Genomic DNA, 26,983 nt, shown 5'->3' with positions numbered 1-26,983 from the left:
CCCTAGAGAAGTAAAAATGACTCCACCAAAATTCAAACTTGATCTGTGTTTTGTGGTAATAAGCATTGTGTATAAGTTTCATAACATTTGGTTGAGGCAAACTAAAGTTAGAGAACGGAAACCAACTTTTGGAGGTACATACATACATCCCTACGTACAGACGGACAAGGGTAAAACTTAATGCCCCTCCGCTACCGCGGGGGCATAAAAATTATCTGTACTTGGTTCTTAACATTGAACTCCATTATTTAGGAATTAACATGTGTTTCTAAGCAACAATTTTATTTCAGATTGTTCATTTATGAACCCAATGTGTTGTTAAGAGTCTTGACTTTATAATACAAGTTTATAATACAAGGTTCTTATTTGAATATATTGGAAGATCATATGTTCCTTTTATAAAAAAACATTGAGAAATCTGATTTTTTGTAGGGGCCACAAATTTACATTTTTGAACGTTTACCCAATTTTATTCTTTCAACTAGTTGTTTGTACCTGTACTAATGTTATGTGATTTTAAACAGTTTTCAAAATTCAATAAACGGCTTCGCTGTGCGCAGCTGGATACGCCCGCAGAGGTCCAACCCTGAATAGTCGGGGCAAAAATGGACACAATATTCAAGCTTGGTACAGGTCTGAATTTGGATTGTTATTAAGTATTTGATATATTATAGGTTTCTGAATAAATGTAGTCAAAGAACTTGAAATTGGTTATATGAAAGATTTTTTGCTGTTGTGCAATACACTGTGCTGTTGCGCAATACTTAGTACATGTGTTGTCAGATTATAAACAAATAAAATCTTATAACTCTGAAATGTAAAATCGAAAATTTATTAAAATCAAAAGGGAGCTTACAAAAATAGATATAAACAATTTACCAAAGTCTCATAAAAAATGCTGAAAGCATTTTTGAGTTATTGTCCGAAAACTGGAAAATCCCCCTTTTTGTAATGAATAAAACCCCATAAATAAATATTCTGAAATTTATAAAAATCAAAAGGAGCTCATGTCAATAGAAATAAACAATTCACCAAAGTTTCTTGCAAATTGGTGAAATTGTTTTTGAGTTATTGTCTGAAAACTGGAAAATCCCCTCTTTTTTAATGAATAAAACCCCAAAACTCGAAAACGGTAAATCCTAAATTTATAAAAAACGAAAGGAGGCTCACGTCAATAGATATGAACAATTCACAAAAGTTTCATGCAAATTGGTGAAATTGTTTTTGAGTTATTGTCCGAAAACTGGAAAATCCCCCCTTTTTTAATGAATAAAACCCCAATACTTGGAAACGGTGAATCCGAAATTTATATAAAACAAAAGGGAGCTCACGTCAATAGATATGAACAATTCAGAAAAGTTTCATGCAAATTGGTGAAACTGTTTTTGAGTTATTGTCCGAAAACTGAAAAATCCCCCCTTTTTTAATGAATAAAACCCCAAAACTCAGAAATGGTAAATCTGAAATTTATAAAAAAAGAAAGGGAGCTCACGTCAATAGATATATACAATTCACCAAAGTTTCATGCATATTGGTTAAAACATTTTTGAATTAATGTCGGACATGTTGATGACGGACAGACGGACGGATGGACGGACAGCGGTATACCATAATACGTCCCGTAAACGGGCGTATAAAAACCCTACTATTTCAGGTTGCCATAGCAATGCTCCAAAAATATCAATTTGCCCAATACTGTGCAAACAAGATATCATTGAGATGGGAGCCATCTCTGTGGGTCCCGCTGTGAATCATGTGCGTTAAAAAATTTGTATCTTTACCATAGGACATGGGGTTGTCAACTGAAACCAAAGTTTTTGACCTTGAACTTTGACCTGGGAAGTTGTACATAAATTATGACACACCCTCTGGTGTTTGTTTATATACATGTCAAGTATAAACTTTGAAATCATAACGGTTCTCAAGATATAGAGCGGACACGATCTTTACCATAGGACATGGAGTTGACAACTGAAACCAAAGTTTTTGACCTTGACCATTGACCTAGGAAGTTGAACTTACATTATGACACACCCTCTGGTGTTGGTTAATATACATGTGAAGTATAAACTTTGAAATCATAACGACATCTTGTTTTTTAATATGTTTAGTTGATACTCTTCTTGATTTTTTAATTTGAAATGTTCTGCTAGATATAGAGTGGACACAATTTTAACGGACGGACGGACAGACAGACTGATCACTATAGGGCGTCCGCCATTCGGCAGGGCCCTAATTATAGCAAGGCAAGATGTCCTCTGTACAATATAAGAGTTGAGAAATTACTTTTTAACATTATTGATTTTCTGCTTAACTTTGAAAAATCCATATTTTACCACATTTTTGGGTGGTATTTTTACAAGTATCTCAGGAAATGAAACTTGTTGCCATGGAATTCATTGAATTTAAAAAGATATACCATTTTCATCATTTTAAATTACATGCAACACATCATTAAATAACATTTTTATGAAACAATGATTTTTTTTACATTCAATTCAAAGCTCAGTGCTTGCTGACATGGCCTCTTAAGATTCTTCCTAGGCTGTGTGTCTGAAAGCTTTCACTCTGTAGGATTGTTTTTTAATATGTTTAGTTGATACTCTTCTTGATTTTTTAATTTGAAATGTTCTGCTGTAGTTATTGGATTTTGACATAGACTATCCTCAGCCTATTGCAGCATTCTAACACCTTGTGACTGTATTTTCAGGGGACATTTTGCTATGGTGTAGCAATCTTATTTTTCTTATCAAACATCTATGAAATGTTTGATGTGGTACTATTTTCTACTGCATTTCTGTGGATGTATCTCTAACTCAATTGTTGGCTATATGTGCTAGTTTAAAATTTATTGACATAATCAAAGAAACTGAAATAAATACATTTGTAACCATAAAGAATTAAATAACAATAAATGCAAGACTGAAAATCTCAGATTCTCACTAGCTTAAAAATATTTTTTGTTTTCAAAATCATTTTTCAGTGTCTAAATTTTGCATCACATGGAACAAATGTTCATTTATAATACTATTCAATTCCTGAGAAATATTCATGAGAATTTTAAAATTTTCTTTGTCAGCCACAACCCCTGATGGTGTTGCCATCACATCTGATAATGTTTTGTGAACCTGGTTAATTTTCTGAAATAAAGACAGATCTAAAGGCATTGGCATAACTTTACATAGTTCTGTAAAACTTGATAACCAGTTATAATACTGCTGACTGTTAAAATCTGGGTTTGCAACATAATCAACTCCCTGAGTGTCATCATCTGCTGTGACCTCTATGATAGAGTCATTCTTTTCTTGTTCAGAAATTTCCTTGCCAATCACACAGACCTCCTCAGTAGTGATTGATTCAGACTGAATTTCCTCCCCTTGATTGTAAGGTAAAACAACAACTTCCTGGTTTTCTGATTCTGGGATAACACCATTTATAATTTGTAAATATTCTACTGGTACCTCTGACCCAGAAACTTCCTGAAAATCCTGAACTTCCGCAATAGTAATCACTGTTTCATCATCACTATTTTTAGTCTCAACTTTAATATTTTTACTACTGTCTGTGTTTGTCATTCCTGAAATATTTTGCATTAGATCATCACTGTTTTCCTGTTCAGTTTCCATGACAACTGTTTCAATGGCTGCTAATTCCTCTATATTTGAATCAATTTCAGCCTCTTGGGGAAGGCCTATATGAACATGTTGGACCATTTTGTTGTTCAAATCTTTTATTAACTTGACTATTTTCTTATCTTTTACTTGTTCTAAGTTGTCAGCTTGTGACACAGGAATAGTTTGACAATTTCCATCCTTGTATATGAATTGTAATAATCCATCTTTCTGAATGACTTGAACTTCTTCTTTCTGATTTGTGTGTTTCCTACTTAGATGAGTTTTTAGTTGTCCCCCACGTTTAAATGACTCAAAGCACAACTGACAAACATAAGGTTTTGCTCCCACATGTTCTTTCTCGTGTCTTCTTTTACTTGATGGATCACTAAACTTGGCATTACAAACTTCACAGGCATAAGGTTTACGGCCTACAAATGATTCACAAAGAAAGTGCAGATACCTGTTATTTTGTTGTACATAATATAGCATCATAAATTGTTTATATCAATCAAGATGATCAACTGCAGAAATATAGCTACGATTTTCTGGAGAAAAATATCAATGATAACCTTACTGAAATTCTCAAAATCAAAAGCAATAAATTATGTGTGTGGTTATGATTTTCTGGAAACCATAGTGCAGAAATCAATGAATTTCATAAATTTGTAAAAATTGACATATTTTACTTAAAATGTACATTTCAACAGATGTTTTGGCATTAAAGCTACCTAAAAAGATATTTTATCCACATTGTCATCTTTGTATGTTTAAACATCTTGTAGCTCAAATTTGATTATTCAATGACAAACTGTCAATGAGTTTATCTCAGAAGTTTTACATGAAATGCAATAGGTTTAACGCCCTACAGCATATAAACAAGACAAAATTGAAAATAGAGTTATATCTGAAAGACTCATGTGCAAAGAACATATGAAGGATGTGGTTTGTTAGATTTATAATAATTTTTGATTTTCTAGTTCAAGAAAAATAAATGGGGAATGTGTCCATTGGACACAGATGATGCCCCCGCTTGCATATAACGTTATAAAGGGACAAAACTCAAGAACTGTAAAAGTGACGCTACCCAAAGTTGTACTTGATTTGAGTTTTGTATTATAAGCATTGTGTATACGTTTCATAACATTTAGTTGAGGCAAACTTAAGTTAGAGAACGGAAACGAAAAATTCAGCAATTTTTCCATTTGTAAAGGGGCATAACTCTAGAACGGTAAAAGTGACACCACCAAAATTCATACTTGATCTGTGTTTTGTTGTATTTAGCATTGTGTATAAGTTTCATAACATTTGGCTGAGGCAAACTAAAGTTAGAGAACGGAAACAAAAAATTCAGCAATTTTTCCATTTGTAAAGGAGCATAACTCTAGAACGGTAAAAGTGATGCCACCAAAAATCAAACTGGATCTGTGTTTTGTGGTAATGAGCATGGTGTATAAGTTTCATAACATTTGGTTGAGGCAAACTAAAGTTAGAGAACCGAAACGAAAAATTCAGCAATTGAAAAAAAGGGGCATAGCTCTAGAACGGTTAAAGTGACGCCACCAAAATTCAAACTTGATCTGTATTTTGTGGTAATAAGCATTGTGTATAAGTTTCATAATATTTGGTTGAGACAATCTAAAGTTAGAGAACGGAAACCAACTTTGGGACATACGGACGGACAAGAGTAAAACTTAATGCCCCCTTCGCTTTGGCGGGGGCATAAAAATATGGTGTAAACATGGTAAATAATTTATTTGAAATGACTTTCTGCCACTATAGCGTCCATTCAAATGTGTGTATCTAGTAGATTGTTCAACAATATGCAGGTTTTAACAATATTTGAAATATGTTGAGATATGCATAAATCACATAATATACCAGTATCATAAATTATAAATATTTTCAACATGCTATAGTTGTTATGCAACCTCTAGATTTTGAATAAACTGAGAAGAAATCTAAATGCATTGAAATTTTTTCTCATTAAATATAATTAAATCTACATAAGTTAATGGAATGTACATGTACATATACTGGACAAACTACATGTATAACCAGATCTGAGTTGACAATAATATTTTATATTTGTTCTAGCTGTCTGGGTTATTGGCAATATGAATATATTGTTTGTTTTATTTGAGCCTATGTATTTAAAGGAAAGAAGTTAAGGTAATACTATCTTATGTTTTTTGTTGAATCAGATAACATTATAATTACCAGTGTGAACAATTTTATGCCTTGTTAGATCAGACTGATGAGCAAATGCTTTCCCACACTCTGTACATTTAAAGGGTCTTTCACCTGAAATACAAAATATCATGTAAGACATAACTCAATGTTTTTGGTGTGGGTTGAAATATGATTTTCTTCATGATCCTGAAAAAAAAACTCAATGATTCATGAATAAAAACTTAAACAGAACAGAAAAATTATATTTGATTTGATAGAAAGTATAAAGATTTCTGCCACTAACATGACTAATGAAATCGTAAAAACTTAAATACATTCATTTTTATGAGTATTATAACATTTTTTAAGAAATAAATTTCATTTTATCATGAAAGTAGATGATTTTTCCCAATTCTTTGTCTTTGATATACAAATATGAAGAAGAAGTTATGGATATTTCATATCTTTTGGTAAGTTTTGCAGTGTTTCATAAATTATACCATAGCTTTTGTTAAAACCCCTGTCAATAACCTCATCAGTCGAAGTCAAGTGAGGTTGCTGAGGGATTTCAACAAAAACTATGATATAATTTGCGATACACCAAAAAATTATACCAAAATATGGAATATCTGTTATAACCTATCGGATCTTTTGCTGTTTCATATATTTTTTGTTTGTTTACTTTTAAAATAATTTTGAAAAGAATCAGTTAAATTATCCTTTTCAGGCATTACACTTAAAGCTATGCCTACTTTCTAAAATAAGCATGTGGTTCTTAAACAGCAGAAATATCAGTTAGACAAGATTCTTCGACAGTGATGGATGCACAAAATTACATTGGTGCCAGATATCGTTACAGACAAGAAATTTTGAAGGAATCAGATGTTCTGGATATGCTTTGTAATGACAAAAACAGACATAAGCCTAAATCACTGATATTTTGAAAGATTTCCAGAATCCCAGATTAAAAGTTGAAACTTCAAAGGGTTATTTTTATTTTTTTTTTATTATTTCTCGAAATGTTTTTGTTTTTAAATTTAAATATTAATTTAAAGTATAAGTATTAAGTAACCTTGTTAAAGTCTAGAAGTCAGTGGTGTATTCACTTTTTTAAATCTACAGCTGTACAATGGAGTCTATGAGAATACAATCTAAGTATACATCTCAATAACCGAAGAATCAACTTATATTTTCTAGTATAAATATATATAAATAAAAAGCTGTTCATTTCAAAATATAGGACAACACAGTTGGCGTAAGTGGGTTCGATTCCCACTCTAGGCATTCATTTATACTGGCTGGTGCAAAGCGGGCAGTTTAGCTTAGTGGCCCCACGCTGACTATTGTTCCTATGTAAAAAAAAGTTTAGCCGTCTGTGGCCAGGTCTTGTTTCGTTTCTTTTTTTCTTTGAAGTCCAGATACAACAAAACCATGGTATAATTGTGAAAATTATACAATAGATAGCTGTGGTAAAATTTTCAGTTATTGAGATTTATACTCTGGTTGCAGTCCCATAGGCTCCATTGTACAGCTATAGGTCAACTTAAGTTAATTCATCCTATTTCATAATAGCAAATTTTGTGGTTTTACCAGAAACAATGTGTAATCTAAAATACCACTGGTGTTGTTTTATGACTAGTTGAATCATCAGCATATAAATCAGGAAGGTCGTTTATGTATAATATAAACAGAAGGGGCCCTAATATTGAGTCTTGGGGGACACCATACTTGATATAAAGTTTTTCGGAATGAGCATTATCAATTTGTACGGTACTTGTTGAGTTCTTCCATTCAAATACAATTTGAAAAAAAGAAACAGCAGCATTATCAAATCCATAAATTTCAAGTTTTTTACAGAGAATATCATGATCTACTACATCAAAAGCTTTCTTAAAATCCAACAGGACTGCTAAGTTGATATAACCTTCATTCATATCCTGTACCCATTTATCTATGATATTGATAAGGGCAGTTTGTCAAGAGTGTTCTTGTCGAAACCTAGACTGTGCTGGGTGTAAAAGATCCAATCTTTTTAGATAGTCATACAAATGTTTTGAAACATGCTTTTCTAAAAGTTTTGATAAAACAGGAAGTACAGAAATTGGTCTATAATTTGTTGCCATGAATTTTTCCCCAGCTTTAAAAACAGGGGTTACTCTTGCATTCTTTATAACACTGGGTAATGTACTTGTATCTTTTATTCTGTTAAAAATGTAAGTTAAAGATGAAGTTATGAAGGGAGCACTCAATTTTTAAATTTTTGGTCCTTTGTTATCAGATCCGGTGGATTTACTAATGTCAAGTTTGATCATCTCATTAAATAGATCATTTATTGTGACAGGTGGAATTGAAAATTTTACTTGTTTTGACTTAGTAAATTTCTTTTGTACCAATTGAGTTAATTTTGCATAATCATGATTTTGTTTCAAAAAGCCAAAAAACTTAAAATTGAACTGTTAAATCCAAATTAGAGGATCTAAAGAGCCTGTGTCGCTCACCTAGGTCTATGTGCATCTTCAACAATGGAAACTCTCCAACATTGTGGACTAGAATATAATTCATGACAAAAATCTCTTTTCTGTTGATCTTGTATTGCAGATAATTTTTTCTGTTTTCAGTTTCTTTCCATATTCTTTAATTTTTTCCCAAAACACAACGAAAGGTAAACAAATTGTCATTTAAGGGCAACCTATAAGGAGTGTACTAATGATTTTGGCAAAATTTGTAGATCTTGTCTTGCTGATCATTTTTGCTATTCAAAGTATCTATCTATCTTTTACAGTTTTCAAGATAATAGGCAAAAACATAAAATATTGGTAAAAATCATCAATAAAGAGCAAGAACTCCAATATGGAGTCTCCAGACAGTTTTGGCTATGTTGACTTATTTGTAGATTTAGTCTTGCTGAAATTTTTTGCTTATTTCTGTTTTATCTGTCTAATTCAGTTTTTCAAATATTAGGCAAAACTCATAAAATTGGTAAAAATCGTCATTAAAGAGAAACAACTCCAATAAGGGTTGTCAGACAATCTCAACAAATAAACTTGTTTGAAGATCTTGTCTTGCTTATCATTTTTACTTTTCTAAGTTTCTATCTATTTAATTATATTTTTTCAGATATTAGGCTAAAACACAAAAAAAAGTAAAAATCGTCATTAAAGGGCAATAACTCAAATAAGGGGTCATCAGACAATTTCAACAATGTGAACTTATTTGTAGATATTATTTTCTTATTTGGCTGATCAGTTTGCTTATGTACGGTAAGTTTTTATCCATCTATTATATTTTTTCAGGTAGGCAAAAAGCAAGAAAATTATCTGTTTTGTTGATCTTGTATTGCTGATCTTTAAGTCTGTTTAGTCCCTCTCTATCTTCTTTAGGTTTTTGCTCAAAACACAAAAGAGGGTAAAAAAAAATTCTCATTTCAGGGCAATCACTCCTATAAAGTGTGACAGTCTACTAACTATATCAGCAAAATTTGACTTGTTATTAGATCTTGCCTTGCTGATCATTTTTGTGATTTAAAGTGTCTATTTATCTATTATAATTTTCATAATGTATGGCAAAACACAAAAAAAATGGTAAAATTTTCATAAATGGGCAATAACTCCAATAAGGAGCCGTCGGACTATTTCTTTCATGTGTCTTAATTGAAGATCTTGTCTTGGTGATAGACAAAACTTGCATTTTACCTCTATATTCTATTTTTAGCCCTGTTGGCCATGTTGGTTGGCAGGTTGGGGTCATCTGACACACTTTTTTTAAACTAAATCTAATGATGATTGTGGCCAAGTTTGGTTAAAATTGGACCAGTAGTTTTAGAGGAGAAATTTTTTGAAAAAGTTAACGACAGAATGACGGATGCCAAGTGATGAGAAAAGATCACTAGGCCCTTTGTCAGGTGAGCTAAATATGTTTCATAAAAACTGTGTAACCACAAATGCATGCTTTACAAAAAACCATTAAAAATTTACAAAAAAAAATAAAAATTGAAGTTTATTTGATAGAATGTAGTACAAAAATATTTACAGAAAATCCTTTGAGAAATGGTCACAATTCAGTTTTTAGGTAAATTTTTCTTTGATTTTTTTTAATTATTTAAGTATTTTCCATAACAATAGAAGAACAGAGTTCCAATGTCTTTTGCATTGCACTTATTTGTCTGTTCAAGGGCAATAACTGAAAAAAAAATTGTTTTTGGTTCATTTTAACTTTTTTACAAATATCTTACAAGAAATGTAGGCATGAGATTGCTGACAATATTATTTTCCATATATTCTATTTCCAAAGGGAATAGTTTCTGTAAAATAGTTGGTCGGCACTCTTCAAAAAACTTACTGGTATATAACCTTGATATAAACTTCATAAATATTTGACAATAATTGAACATTTGTGAGCGTTAACAATTGAATTTAATTAGAATTTATATTTCTAAGGGACATAACTCCGTAAAAATAATTGATCAGTCCTGAATTTCTAATTCATCCCAGACATAACTTAAATTCAGGTTTTATAGATTGTTTAAAACTTGTATTGGTACGGAGCCTTATGTAAAGTTTGTTACTAATAGATGCCACTGATGTATTTTTTTCACTATTAAGAGCTGGTTTGTTACAACTTAAAGTTATAACAGGTCAATATTCTAGACCACCAGAACCTCTACAAGATTATGTGTATTTTTGTGATAGTGGCCAAATTGAGGATGAGGAGCACTTTCTTTTTAATTGTTGTTTCTACTCTGATATCAGACATGAATTATATGCCAAAGCCTGTCTTTTAAATGTTGATTTTGATTATTTATGCGATACTGAAAAACTCCATTATCTTATGTGTAATGAGAATATGGTTCCTCTTTTAGCTAGTTTCATTCTATGTTTTTCAGAAGAAAACATGTTGTAATCTAGAAGTAATATATGTCTTTTTTGTTCATTTACGAAATACTTTTTACATGTATAAAATGTTGTCTTTTTAAGTCTTTTTATATATGTATTAGATGTCTGTTTTAATGATAGTGTCTCATAAGTTGTTTTGGGCCGGCATCCTTTAACTAAATGTTAGGTTCTTATGACTTTGTGTATTTATATATAGATACTGTAATGGATGGTGACACTTTAATAAAATAAATTACCTATCTATCTATCTATCTTTCTATCATAACTGATATAAATATTTGATATAAATATCATAACAAACCTACAAAAAATTTAAGATATGGACAGACAGACTGAACCTTGGTATTTCTATGTTCCCCTCAACATGTCGTGCCGGGGCCAATTATATAATAGAAAACTTTGCTAACAGAGAATATTGTGAAAAAAATTGATATTTTCAATCAAATGATTTTTATTGAAGAAAGAAAACTTTCAAAGTGGTTTGTTAACTGACTGGATTCAGTTGCATGATGTGAAGAAATATATCCTTTATTTAATTAAAATTTGATTAATCTTCATTTACAATGCTACTAAACTTTTTCACAATCCTAAACTGTAAAATGAATTTATCTTATAAAAAGAAATTATTTTATATCAATTCTAACAGATAAATTTAACACATTATCATTAATAAAAAAATAAGAATAGCTTCTTTAAAAGCACATTGTAACATTTTAAATAGGCTATCATAAATATTAAATACCAGTATGAACTTTCATATGTGACCTCAGATAAACATTCTGTGAGAATTTGCGTCCACATACATGGCAGGAAAATGGCAGTTCAGAAGAATGTGTGAAGAGATGTCGACGTAAACAGCTGACTTGACGGAAGTTCTTCTGACAGATGTGGCACTGATGCGGTTTCTCATCTGTATGCCGAGATATATGTTCCTGAAGGCTTACATTACTAGCAAATTTATTCTTACAGATAGAACATTCAAATGGTTTGATACCTGAAATAAAGATGTGTTAAATACAGTGAAATCTTATTTACTTGTGAATTTTCATTTCGTCAACTCTATGATGTGAAATATAATATACTTGTCTATTTTCATTACATTAACTCAATTATTTCTGCAACAAACAATATTTTAATCAAGGACATAGTTTTATTATAAAAAGATCATAATTCTTCATGAAGATCATGTTTGGAGGTTTTTAGACTTTCCAATATTTTAATGGTGGCAGGCCATGATAAGTTTGTAGTGGAAGGTTGTTAATGACATGATAGAATATAATGGATGTTTCAAGGAAATCAATGTTATCCAAAATATATATACATATGGCAGATTATGGCATGCCACTACAAATCACTATGTCAATTAATTTGGCCACAACCACTATATATTGTGGCAATTCATAAAACCATTGTGTCTACACTTCAATGAATATACATATATATATAATCCTGCTGAGGGAAGAACAAAAATTTGCTAACACAAAGGAGCAAGTTAGGTAAGGGCCATATTTATACTATATAGTTCAAAGTTTCAGCATAAAAAATGTTCTAAGCTAATGAAAAAGACATTTGAGGAAGTTAAATAGAACTTATTTTTGTCCAAGTTTTTATTTCAAAGCATTGGTTTTTACATCCAAAATAGGCCAAAATAAAATGGTATGGATTTCAACCAAATTAGGGCCTAGGAAACATAGAGCACAGGCATCAACAAACTAAATATTCAAGTCAGATATGGGAAGTGTTATAACAAACATTATGTGAAAAGATCTTTTTTTGTTGACGCATGTGCTCTATGTTTCCTGTAAAAAAAAATCAATGGAAATTTACCCCTTTTCATTGAATTTTCGTGAAAAATCAATGAGTGGTATTTGTAATGTCATGAATAGAACCCAAGTTCGATATTTTCAACAAAAAGACATATTTTCTATCTAGTCACAGTATTGGCTATGATTCATTATGATATTGGTCAATAAATCCTAATTTGAAATTGTAGCTAGAATTAGGGGCCATGTTAGGGCCTTATCGAACCTACTCCTTTGCAGATCTAACATTGTTAGGCTAAATTTGAGAAGTATATATAAATTATGGTATTAGCTGTGTGTTATCACAGATTATCCAATGGAGAACATCTGTTGTAAAGTTGTCACATATTAAGACATATATGTATATCACAAACAAACAATGAATATGTTCAGTTTTCAAAAGTAAATGTAATTACAACTTAAAATGGATAATGAGAAATCCCTATTTATTTGCATGACCATTATTGATTTATAATATTCATAGAAACAAACCCATATGTGATAATCTGTGTCTTCTCAAACTTTCATTACTTCTAAAGGCTTTCCCACATCCATTAAAATCACATTTAAATGGTTTTTCATCTTCATGGATTTTTTCATGAGTTTTCAGATTTCCTAGAAATGAAATAAAATAAAATAAGGTCAAGAAATTGTAAACTTTAAATTCCACTTCACAATGATACTAATTTTCAAGTTGATGCCACTAAAACTTCATGATAAACTACCTTAGCTAAAAAAAATTAACCTGAGAATGTACATAATTTCTCACTACCTCATTTCTTTTGTCAGTGAACCATGAAATTGTGATCAAACTCATAATTCAGCATAAAATTTCACACCATAATAAACATATGTACCAAGTTCCAAGTTGATGTGACCACAACTACATGGCAAACTACTGTAACCAAAAACTCTAACATGATATGGGACAGACTAATGGATGGACCAGAAACCATTATACCCTCTACTTCCAAAAACTCTAACATGATATGGGACAGACTAATGGATGGACCAGAAACCATTATACCCCCTACTTCCAAAAACTCTAACATGATATAGGACAGACTAATGGATGGACCAGAAACCATTATACCCCCTACTTCCAAAAACTCTAACATGATATAGGACAGACTAATGGATGGACCAGAAACCATTATACCCTCTACTTCCAAAAACTCTAACATGATATGGGACAGACTAATGGATGGACCAGAAACCATTATACCCCCTACTTCCAAAAACTCTAACATGATATAGGACAGACTAATGGATGGACCAGAAACCATTATACCCCCTACTTCCAAAAACTCTAACATGATATAGGACAGACTAATGGATGGACCAGAAACCATTATACCCTCTACTTCCAAAAACTCTAACATGATATAGGACAGACTAATGGATGGACCAGAAACCATTATACCCTCTACTTCCAAAAACTCTAACATGATATGGGACAGACTAATGGATGGACCAGAAACCATTATACCCCCTACTTCCAAAAACTCGCGAAATTGGTATTGCAGTTGAATTGGTGTGTATTTAATTCCGCAGTATTGCCAAAAATATCAAAATATAAATAACAGCCTTTCTGTATTTAGTGAACAAGAATAGATAGCCTATAAGGCTGCTAACAATATCATTATTGTTTGTTTACATTGATGTTCTACAAAAGGAAATCACGAATTCACCAACATTCCAACTGACTCCATTTTCAGAAAACGACATCTGTAACAAACAAACTTTTAGCTACCTCTTTACAAGCAGAACCAAACACAATGAAAGTTCCAACTATGTACTGGCTTCTGAAGCTGCACAAAACTCCTTACAAATATAGATTTATTTCGTCTTCAAGCCATTGTTCCACTACTAAACTATCTATTCTACTAACTAGTACACTTGGTACAATCAAAAACCTGGTAATAAATTGTTCAAATAAGGCCTTTAAAAATAGTGGAATTAATTACTTTTGGAGTGTCAAAAATTCGTTGGAAGTACTTGATAAATTACATGCTTATATTGGTGATTTCGAATCTGTTCAAAGTTTTGATTTTTCTACCCTATAAACCACGTTGCCTCATAATCTTATTAAGAAAAAAATCACACACCTTATTAAATGGGCATTTAAAAAGTCGGAATGCGAATATATATGTTCAAACTCTTTTAGGTCATTTTTTAGTAACAACAAACAAAAGAACTATGTCAATTGGACCTGCTTTGATACTATAACTGCCCTTGAATTTTTACTAGATAACATTTTTGTTCGCTATGGAGATTCCGTATATCGTCAGGTTATCGGAATTCCCATGGGGACTAACAGTGCACCACTTATTGCCGACCTGTTTCTGTATTGTTATGAGTTACAATTTATGACTAAAATCAGCAATGTCCCATCGAAACAACATCTGATTCAAAAATTTAATAACACTTTTAGATATTTAGATGTTTAACCCCACCGCATTTTTGCGCCTGTCCCAAGTCAGGAGCCTCTGGCCTTTGTTAGTTTTGTATCATTTCTAATTTTAGTTTCCTGTGTATAATTTGGAGTTTAGTATGACGTCCATTATCACTGAACTAGTATACATATTTGTTTAGGGGCAAGCTGAAGGACGCCTTCGGGTGCGGAAGTTTCTCGCTGCATTGAAGACCCATTGGTGGCCCTCGGCTGTTGTCTGCTCTATGGTTGGGTTGTTGTCTCTTTGACACATTCCCAATTTCCATTCTCAATTTTATCTCAATAATGACGACTTCAGTATGTACACTAAAGAGATTTATCCTGCCGAACTGACTTATATAAAGCTAATACTAACAATGAACACTGCCCTTTCCTGAATCTTGATATCTTTATCTTTTAACGGGAAGCTTATTTATGATAAAAGAGATGATTTTTCATTTCCTATTGTTAATTATCCATTTTTAGATGGTGACGTTCCCTTGTCACCATATTATGGTGTTTATATATCTCAACTTGTTCGATTCGCCTGTGTATGTAACAACGTATTTGATTTCAACGAAAGAAATCTCTGTATTACTGAAAAATTATTACACTGTACCAAGGCTTCCAAAACGGTCATATATTCCGGACATTTGTATAATGTCCGGTAAAAGTCCGGCTGGGCAAAGCATGAAACGGACATCTACTTTTTAGTTTTCAAGGCTTAAGAGACGGTCATTTTAACATATTTCGCGATCTTTTTGACCCAACCTTTTGCCTTTAACAGCCACACATTTCCGGTCATAAAAGTGACATGATCATTAAGTACTATCAAAACAACCCCTACTTTAATACCTTCTCATTTTAATCAAGGCTAATTAGTTGTCGAACAGCTGAAATTTACCTGTTCAGGTGACAGGTAAACTATTTTGAACCGGACATTGATCTGTCTATTCAAAGTTATTTTCTTACATTTCGTGGTTTGCATCTAATTAATTTAATTAAAAAGATTTAAATTATCAGAAATACTTTTACAAATATGATTTGATGAAAAAATTAAAAAGTTGAAAATGAAAAATCGTCATAACCACGTTGTTTGAACCAGAGAAATGTCTCTGTTTGAACTAGTACACGTGTGCGCATGTGCGCAGGTGTGAAATTTAATTATGCATCCTTATTTCTTCAAAAAATGCTTAAATTGTCATTGATACCTTTATCTCATGTTTATTTCGAATATTTTCTTGAAGAAATAACGTAGAAAGAGCTACTTGCACTCATTCATACTTTGCAAACGTACACGGAATTTACATATCCGTCTCTGGTCTATGTTTTACCTTTGTCAAGATAACATCCGGTTAAGATTTAATAAAATGCTCCGCAGGGCGCAGCTTGATACGACCGCAGAGGTCGAACCCTGAACAGTTGGGGCAAGTATGGACACAACATTCAAGCTTGATACAGCTTTGCATATGGATTGTGATTAAATATTTGACACAGCATAGGTTTCTGACACAGAATGAATGTGGTCTAAGAACTTAAAAATTTTAAATTGGATATTCACCTATTATGGTCCAATATCCAAAATCTAAATACATGGTTAGATTCAGCATATCAAAGAACCCCATGTATTCAATTTTTGTTGAAATCAAACAAGTTTAATTTTGGACCCCGATTTTGACCAACTTGAAAACTGGGCCCATAATCAAAAATCTAAATACATGTTTAGATTCAGCATATCAAAGAACCCTAAGAATTCAATTTTTGTTAAAATCAAACTAAGTTTAATTTTGGACCCTTTGGACCTTAATGTAGACCAATTTGAAAACGGAACCAAAAATTAAGAATCTAAATACACGGTTAGATTCGGCATATCAAAGAACCCCAATAATTCAATTTTTGATGAAATCAAACAAAGTTTAATTTTGGACCCTTTGGACCTCAATGTGGACCAATTTAAAAACGGGGCCCAAAATCCAAAAACTAAATACACGGTTAGATTCAGCATATTAAAGAACCCCAAGAATTCAAGAATAAAACCCCATTGAAATTGGTCAAGAAATAAGCAATTTATATGAAGTATCTTCTTTTGCACAATACTGTGCAATTAAATATTTCTTGCTATTGCGCAATACTGTACAATTGACAATTTCTTGCTATTGCGCAATATTGTGCTATTGGATATTTCTTGCTATTGCGCAATACTGTGCAATTGAAGATTTCTTGCTATTGCGCAATACTGTGCAATTGAAGATTTCTTGCTATTGTGCAATACTGTGCAATTGAAAATTTCTTGCTATTGCACAATACTTATTATATAATAATTTAAACATCCTGTTTGGTGTGTATCTCCTACCATATCATTATTATTTGCTTTTAAATATAAATCAGAAATAACAAGAAAAAAACAGGAAAAAAAAAAAATCCCCCCCCCAAATTTTTTGAACCCCCTTATGATTCATCACCCCCAAACTCAATCCCAGCCTTCCCTTTGTGGTATGGTACCTTGCAGTACAATTTCAGAGAGATCCATACACTTGAACACAAGTTATTGTCTGGAAACTAGAAAAAGGTGTTTTTTGGCCCCTTTTTGGCCCCAAATTCCTAAACATTTAAGGCAATTACCCCCAAACTCAAACCCAGCTTTCCCTTTGTGATATGGAACCTTGTAGTACAATTTCAGAAAGATCCATACACTTACACACAAGTTATTGTCATGAAACTAGAAAAATGCTTGTTTTTTGCCCCTTTTTTGGCCCCTAATTCCTAAAATTTAGAGGCAATTACCCCCAAAATCAATCCCAGCTTTCCTTTTGTGATATGGAACCTTGTGGTACAATGTCAGAGAGATCCATACACTAACACACAAGTTATGTCTGGAAGTTACAAAAATGCTTATTTTTGGCCCCTTTTTGGCCCCTAATTCCTTTACTGTTGGTACCATAACCCTCAAAATCAATCCCAACCTTCCTTTTGTGGTATTGAACCTTGTGGTAAAATTTCATAGAGATCCATTCACTTAAACTAAAGTTAGAGTGCGAAAACCAATGTGTCTTCGGACGACGCCGGACAACGCCAGACGACAACGACGACGCCATACCAATATACGACCACAAAAATTTTTTTGCGGTCGTATAAAAACGAAAGTAAAGTTTTTGACAACGTTATTTTGCACAAATAAAGAGTCTAAGCAGATATAAGTAGGCTGATGTTGCACACTTCGAATGATGCACTGCCAATTTAACAGTTTACGTCAGAACTTCGAATTTGAATCAAAGAAAGTTTAATATCGTTTTTTTTTAATGTCAATCATTGGGATGGCCAACTCGGCAACTGATTACCATAATTGCCTTTTATTTATTTAGTCTAAAGGGATTAAAATCGGGATAATATATAAAAATGTCCGGCTGGCTAAAAATAATTTTGGAAGCCCTGCACTGTACTACATTATACTGTTGTCAAGTCATTAAGGATTGCATATTTTGGTATAAATATTGATTCACTTATAGGGTCTTTGCGTCGGAAATAAACACATTTATTCTAAAACCAAGTGTTGGCATGATATGGGTTATGTTCTTCTCATATATTTTATGATGGTATGATACTAAACCCCTCTCTAATGGGAGGGATTGTACTTGATTTTCATATGATGAAGACATAATCTTTCAATCAGTTTAATTGAGGTCTGGAGCTGGCATGTCAGTAACTGCTAGTAGTCCTTTGTTTATTTATGTATCATTGTCATTTAGCTTAGTTTCTTTTGTTACCTACTCTGACATCGGACTTCTTTTGAACTGAATTTTTACTGAGCGTATTGCAATGTGTTTCTTTATTCTACATTGGCTAGAGGTATAGGGGAGGGTTGAGATCTCACATGTTTAACCCAGCCGCATTTTTGCACCTGTCCCAAGTCAGGAGCCTCTGGCCTTTGTCAGTCTTGTATGTTTTATAATTTTAGTTCATTTATATGTTTTGGAGTTTAGTGTGACGTCCATTTTCACTGAAATAGTACACAATTTTATTAAGGGGCCAGCTGAGGACCACCTCCGGGTGCGGGATTTTCTCACTGCGTTGAAGACCCATTGGTGGTCTTCGTCTGTTGTCTGCTCTTTGGTCGGGTTGTTGTCTCTTTGACACATGCCCCATTTCCATTCTCAATTTTAATAATGTTAATTATAATAGTGAGAAAAATTTAGATTGATTGATTGATTGTTGGTTGCTTATCGTCCAGTGGCAAATATTTCATGCATATTCAGGACGAGAACAAATTAACAATAAACACAATATGTAGGTTCTTTAATAGGGGCGTCCGGGATTAAGGTCGGAGAAATTTAGACTCCCACGGGAAATGAGGGTGTATTGGATAGGGCCAGAAATTTAGCCTTGCAACAGGTCACCTACGGACCCCTCAAAGAGTTGTTGCAAGGGTTCTTAACGTGCAAAGAGTGTGGCACTCTCTTTACACAAGGCATCGGATTTAACGACCCCATTCTGACGGGACGTGGCTGCAAATTTGTAGATCCCACACAGCCAAACGGACGCCCCACGTAAGCATGGGTTTTACTGCCGGTTGGGGGAAGACCAATGGTGACCATACTTCGATACCCCAGTCACCCTTGGGGGTGAGAAAAATTTAGTATTTCATTCATATGCATGTGTGTATAAGTGAACTTTGACATTTGAAATCTAACTATCAGTTAATACCTATTTGTGTTTAAAAAACTTTGTATTAGTAGATATGTTCATAAAATATTTAAATTTTCATTAATCAAGTCTTTATTTGTCAAATCAAATATAAACTAATAAAGAACAGGTCAGTGATATTGTTTACAAAACAAACAAAAATTATCCAATCATCAAAACAGTTGTCCGTTAGATAGAGATTTTTCTCAGATTAAGTTGGAGTTGCACAATAAAACTGACAGATTTGGCTTGGGTCATTATTTGTTACCTTTTGTCCTTAATTGATTTTCTGTATGGATCACAGGGAAAAATTATTCAAAGGTTTTACATCCATTTCTGCTGCATTTGTATTCGCATGTATTTAATTTTGTGAAAAATATCCTTACCATGAAATTCATGAAAAAAAAAAATCACGAAAAAAATACATATAACAGTATTTCCAAGCAATATGCATTAGTACAAGTGTAAGCAATTAATTATAAGTTGGTAACTGTTGGTAACTCCCACATTAGAGATGTTAATGGCGAAAAACTCCTAGGGGTTTTTATTGATGAAAATCTTGAGTGGACAGCCCAAATTGACACTTTGTGCACAAAAATCAGTACCAGGCTAAATCTTTTGTCTAGGATAAAGAAATCCCTCCCCCTGGAAACACGAAAGTTATACTTTAATGGTTATATTCTCCCTATTTTGGATTACTGTTGTACAATTTGGGGAAACACCAGTGACCAAAATACAAATAGATTAGATAAACTTCAAAAACGAGCAGCTAGAATTATTCTTGAACTTCCTTATGATACCCCATCTAATACAATGTTTAAAAAGTTATCATGGCTTCGATTTACTGATCGTGTAATTTACCACAAGGCCTTATATGTTCATAAATGTTTATATGGATCTGTCCCAGAATATTTGTCTAACAAAATCTCCTATGTTAGAAATAAAAATGGAATGCAACTTAGATCAAATACTACCCAATTACTTAATATACCAAAGGCAAGAACAAACACATTTAGAAGATCTTTTTCATGTTCTGGCCCAACTTTATGGAATAAACTACCAGAAGCACTAAGACACATGTCAAAATAAATACTTTTAAAACAAACTGCTTTAAGTTTTTACTTGAAAATCCAGGAATTATTTAAATGATTATGTATCAATTTTGATTATGTTTTCTTATGTTTATCTTTGTTATGAAGAAATTGTGTGATGCATTGTGAGTGGAATGTGAGGGCCTCAAGGGAGAATAGTGTTTGTTCTAATTGAGCATACCCTCTTGAAATAAAGATTATTATTATTATTATTATTATTATTATACCTGGTAAAATGTATCTAAATAAGTTGATTTTGAAAGTTAACTAGAGCTCATCTATACTACTAAAATAATGAGATCCAATTTGTTAGCTGGCATGACGTAAAAAAGATGAATCAAAGAATTCCAACTTTATAAATAACTAATATAGGAAATTGGTACGGTGTATTGATTAAAAATTACACCATTCCAGGCCCTTTTGTTTTCCACATAATTAATATTACCAATAATTAATAAGTCCCGTGTCAAATCAGATACCGATACAAATAGTATATATCACATGTAGTTTCCTGTTGTAGTAAGAACAGGTTCAAACAGAAAGATTTTGAAAGCAGAGAAACTTGTGCACCTTATAATCAGCATGACTTTATCAGATGACAATACAATTACTAAAAATCCAAGCTAAAAATAAGGCGTAGGTACTTCAATTCAATCACGGACCCGCGACAAATGTTGCGGGTGTGTTCTAGTTGTTTATGTAGTTTACTGAATATCGACTTTAAATAAAACTTTGAATTTGATAAAAAAAAAAAAGGGATACAAATTTCTGGTATAATAAGTCTTTTACTAGTATTTTGAGTAAGATTTCTGTTAAAAAAATGGATCAAAGTTAAAGTCCTGCTACCCAGATTTCTTGAGATTTATCATCTTTGATATGAAAGCTTCCATCAGCCAGCATGTTCAATCAATGAATTTAGATTTTGTATGATCAATATTTTTTAGGCATATGTAAGTCTTGAAAGTTTATGTTTTACATTATGGAATTTTTACTAATATGGTGATTCTTCTTGTCCGTGGTAATGTGGAGCCCTGGACCTGTTGAACCATGTTAGTGACAAATATGCTGTTGATGCAATTTCAAAACCGGTTGATATATCATTTTTGCCAAGAAATACTGATCTGCAGTCATCACCTACATGATGTTAGTTCTCAGAATACTTTCTCATGTATATCATGTACAAATGTATATAGCTACCTTTGGAAGAAAAGGTCTTACAACAACTTTCACACTTGAAATCTTTTCCTACACCTCTGATCCTTTCCCTTCTCTTTACCACTTGCTCTTCAGTTTGATCCTGGTTCTCACTACTTTTGGATTCTGTTATCTCTTCGTCTTTTTTAGCATTACTTTTGGCTTCCTGATTGGCTATAGCTGTTGAAATAGTCTGTTGCACAGTTTCATTTAGAGACTCTAATGGCACAATCTGACTTGTTGAATTGCCTAAACCTGAAACATTGTATTGTAGACAAGCTATCTTTTAATAACTTTTCCCTTTTTTCTTAAAACTAATGTTGTTTTTTTATCAGTATGTATTTACTGCACACACTGATTTACCAAATTTATTGTCAATTAAGTAACTAATTCATGTTATGACAAATGTGAAGAAGCCAGATAAATAACACACCAACAAAAAATCCCTTAATGGAATAAATTATTAGAGGATTGACCATGTATAATATGACAATATAGGATAGACAATATAGATATTTTAAAGCTTCTCTGCAAATATAATTTCTGTGATAAAAAAACACAGAATATTTACAAGATCAACAGATCAAAAACTTGAACATTAAATAATTTGAAAATAAACAAAAGGAAAAGAAAGCTCTGTTTTTTCTTATTTCTCTGGTATTTTTATTGTAATCTGGAATTATTCTTCTTAGGATTCATTTTTTTATGGCACCAATTTTCATGGATAAGGGAATAATTATTTCTTCCTGGAGACTTGATTACATGGAACATTTTTTAATCTGGTTGTACACTTAACATGCTGAAATTCATGGTTTACCCACAAAATCCATGAAAATTAGTACACTACCAATAAAAATTAATCTACCTACAGTAGTTGGTAATGTGTGTTTAATCTGATATTAAATATTATACCCCAGATAAGAAAAATGGTACGTACATCATAATATAATGCCTAACAACCAGAAACAATTTACACTGACTTAAACTTTTTTCAAAGTTCTTGACTTTTGATTCAAATCTTTTTTTTTACCCCACAATAATTACCATATTTTTATGACAATTTCAACTGTACAGCTTTATATGGTGCATGATTATCACTGAGAACAATTTCAGTACCATCAACATCTTAAGTTTCAAAATTTTGTTTTTTTTGTGTAAGAAATATAATTTCAATTTTATTTGCAATGGTAATTTTCCATTATACTTAAGTAACAAGTACATAAATTAGCAATCTTTCCTATATCTATGATAACAAGAGCATGCATCTGACTATTGAAAAAAAAATACATATCTAATATCTTATTTCCCTATGATATACATATAGTTATATATATATATATATCAGGTTATTTTCCATAAGTCTAATTTATGCTTTGTTCACTGATGAAAAAAAAAAAATCACTTAAAATTCCCTCCTGATAAAAAAATTTCCTTGTTTAACATAGAAAAAGTAATTGAAATACTTTCAAAATGGCAACAATTATTAACCACAAGCAAAAATTTAACTCTTCCTTTTCTTGATGAAATCACAAACAAAAGTTGACATAAAAAATTTCTGGACATTGGTTGAAAAGTAGTCAAATAGAGGTGAAAATTTATAATCTGCACATAACCAGAAAACATATATAATTAAGGTTTCTAAAATTAATAAATACCATAAATTGGGTTATTTTGGTTGTAGTTTTATTTTGGTTTATTTGGTGCCTCCAATGAAAGTGCCAAAAATAAACACACGAAAATAAAGCAATCACTAAAAATTAAAACGCCATAATCGTGTACCGGTACTACAATATCGTAACGTTAATTGTTGGGGAAAATGTTTTATGTTTTTATATCTTCTGTTTATTTCCTACAATTCTATATATTGCCAAATCTGCAAATAAATACCTGGTATAATTTGACAACACAATATAATTTATACAAAATTGTCAATTTTCTGAAATTGTTAAGAAAACACAACATGCATTTTTATTCACACGTCATAAATATGCCAGGCTATTGCTGATTAGACGCCGTTATTGGTAATTAGAAGGTTCATTCCCTCTATTCCCACTTTTTATAAATCTGGTAAGAAAAGTTAATATTTCATGTGGGAATAGGGGGAAAACTTGTGCAAACAAAGGATTATACTGTACAAACATTTTTTAATCAACTGTTAATTGACCAGTGTTTTTTTTTATTAGGACAGGTAATAAGTTATTTTTGCATTGTATGAATTCTGTTTTTTTTTAAACAAAATAAATATGAAAGAAATTAAAATATATAATTAAAATATATAATTTCTTTTATAACACAAATTCAACTGTAGATTCAAGCAAGCATAATATAACACAAATTATACAACAGCACTAAATCAAATCACACATTCTAGCACATACACTGTATACAAGTCTATTAAAGTTTATCAATCTATTCCACGTGAACAAGGTGGGAGGCTGCATCACCAAACTCTAACTCAGTCAATTAAAATTAATCAAATCTGATTGCTCATGCTTTGAAGTAAAGTTAACAGTTTTCACCCATTATTTTACATCTTTGATTATTGGTCCAAGTAATTATATTTTTAGAGTATACTTTTGTTCCACATCTTAAGATTATACTTGGTTATAATTTTATTTTATATCATGATTTATTTGTACAGCAGACAATTCTTTAAGGTTATAAATTCAAAAATTTTAAAATAAATCTTACTCCAATCTATTTATCATAATTATTCTTTATTTTTAAATATATCTTTGACGAAAAAAGAAATAAACTAGGTATTATACATAAACAGTGTACCAAATATGTTATGTTTAAAAAAAAAATACAGGTAAATCTTAGGTGAAATTCTAATTAACCTTGATTGTTATAAAAACAAATTATTTATCAAAACATCTATTGTTATTTGCATGTGGGAATAGAAGGAATAGTATTTTTAAAAAGTGGGAATAGGAGGAAGACACCAATTAGAATATTTAAACTTTTTGTGTTATTGGTAATTAGAACATTTAAACTCCTTGTAATTCTTTATCTTCAATTAATTAACATATACTGCCAGAGGCATAAGGATTAAAATTTAAATCCTTGATCGTCAATAGATTAACATGTACTGCAATAGAGATAATTAAACATTATTTCATATGATATTTGTAAAAAATAAATAATCTTTTTAAGAAGTGATTTCAATGTTTAAGATTTATTTCATATTTTCTTTTAGCTTTGAACCACGATATACGGATTTATTTGCAATTGCATCTGTTTCCAATTCCTTCAATAAGTTAACTTTGTCGTGTTTCTAGTTTGAGAAATTCAATGATATTTTGTCAATAAACAGGTAAATAAAGGCAAATATGAATGAGCTTGCTCACTACTGTTGTTCCAAAATTAAACATATCAATTGGACGAAGCACCAAAATTATACACACCAAAATAAAACACATGCCTTTCGAGAGAAAACCGCCAAAATATCCCGACACCAAAATTTCCCAATTTACGGTACCCTACATGTAAGAATAATTTGTAAGAAAGTCATGCTTTTGCACACTGAAACTTTTGTTTAATTGATATAAGATTTATTTACACTATCAATATTTCTTAATCTATAGTTTATTAAAATATGTTACTTTATTTCTCAAAACAAGATTCTTGCTGTACTTATTTTTATGCTGTATGATTGAGACTTGAAAACTGTTACTAAAATTTTTGCCTTTCAATACTGTATACAAGAATTTTTTTATCCTCAAATCAACTTTTATTCACATTTCTTTTCGAAACAATAACCTGTACTGTCCTCAGTTGTCTTTGATCACACACATAACTGTTTTCATTTAGTATCTCTTTATCAGGTTTATAATACTGTAATAACTTTTTATAAATACCTGAGGATTGAATAAGAATGACAACTTCATTTGATGCTGATTTTCTCGGTCTGCCTGCAGGGAAAGTATAAAACATATATTAAATATATAATGAATGCCTGATCTTTGACTCTTAAAAGTGTTTTCAAACTTTTTTTCTGACATATTGTTGAAAATCATAAAAATTCATAAGAGTTCCGCGGAACCCAGTGTCTCGCCTACTTTTGCTGTTGTCTATGTTTTCAGTGTGATAGGGGAATGCACATAATAGATTTACAGTTAATGAAATAAGAAGCTTCTTATATAAGAAGTTTACATTGGCACAAATATCAATTTTGTCATCAGCAAATTAAAACATAACTAAATTTGTATTCTTTTCAAACGGGATGTATAAACATCCATGTTAATTTTTTTCTATAAAGAGGTTAACTCCTAACTATCCTACTGCCTGTCTATACATTTATTTTTGGCATTGCACAAGTCATGCATGTCTTCTTTGACTGTCCATGACGTTAAAATACTAAATCCCTGGGATGTGTTTTAGTTGATTTTAGTCTCTGATGCATGATTTTTTATTATTAATTTTTTGGCTATAACTAGCTGTCAGTAACTGCGAGTACTCTCAAATCGTACTTTCTTGTTAATTTGACCTGTTGATACTATTTGTAATGCTTTTTTGTTATTTAATGATTATTTATTCAGGGTTATATCTCGTCTATATACAGCTTTGATAAGTGTTTGGTATGACTATAAATTTTCACTTCTCGTACTATGAACAACAAAATTATTTATTTTGTAAAAAATATTTCCGTTCTCCATTTAAACTGTATACCTTACAACAAAATTATTTTCATTTACCTGTGTATATTGTTGTATTTGGCGGCTTATTGTTCAAGGCTGTTGTTGTTTTTTTTAAATTGTTTAACATCTAACAGCGGTATACTACTGTTGCCTTTATTTATTCACCCCTTATTTTATTGATTTTGTATTAATTTACATTGTATCATCGATCAAATTTATTTGTTCAGTGTATGTTCACTTGTGTTAATATGTCTTTTGATTGAGTTAAGCCATTTCAATTAATATTTTATAGTGTGTCGTTCTATGTTGTGATGTTACACTATTGTTTTAGATAAGGGTGATGGTTGGTACCTATTAAAACGTTTAAACCCACTGCATTTGTTGCACCTGTCCTAAGTCAGGAATCTGATGTTCAGTAGTTGTCGTATGTTGATGCGGTTCATAAGTGTTTCTCGTTTTTTATATAG

The 26,983-nt window shown here is 31.6% G+C and overlaps 1 protein-coding gene across 1 annotated transcript in view; it reads right to left on the bottom strand.

Moving 5' to 3' along the window:
• Positions 1-2,832: 2,832 nt before the first annotated feature.
• Positions 2,833-26,983, bottom strand: part of LOC127734995 (zinc finger and BTB domain-containing protein 24-like) — a 36,719-nt gene continuing 12,568 nt past the window's right edge. Inside the window, exons 4-9 of the mRNA XM_052245054.1 lie at positions 25,737-25,790; positions 21,880-22,131; positions 12,970-13,092; positions 11,418-11,669; positions 5,832-5,915; positions 2,833-4,042 (exon numbers count right to left, since the gene is read on the bottom strand). Coding sequence (XP_052101014.1) covers positions 2,973-4,042; positions 5,832-5,915; positions 11,418-11,669; positions 12,970-13,092; positions 21,880-22,131; positions 25,737-25,790 — 1,835 coding nt within the window. The 3' untranslated portion in view covers positions 2,833-2,972. The remainder of the gene's footprint in view (positions 4,043-5,831; positions 5,916-11,417; positions 11,670-12,969; positions 13,093-21,879; positions 22,132-25,736; positions 25,791-26,983) is intronic.

This window comes from Mytilus californianus, unplaced genomic scaffold (genome assembly GCF_021869535.1).
Source record: "Mytilus californianus isolate M0D057914Y unplaced genomic scaffold, xbMytCali1.0.p SCAF_3, whole genome shotgun sequence".
In the NCBI taxonomy this organism is placed as follows: domain Eukaryota; kingdom Metazoa; phylum Mollusca; class Bivalvia; order Mytilida; family Mytilidae; genus Mytilus; species Mytilus californianus.
Note: the sequence above shows the minus strand (reverse complement) of the source record. Positions and strands in the feature narration are given on the sequence as shown.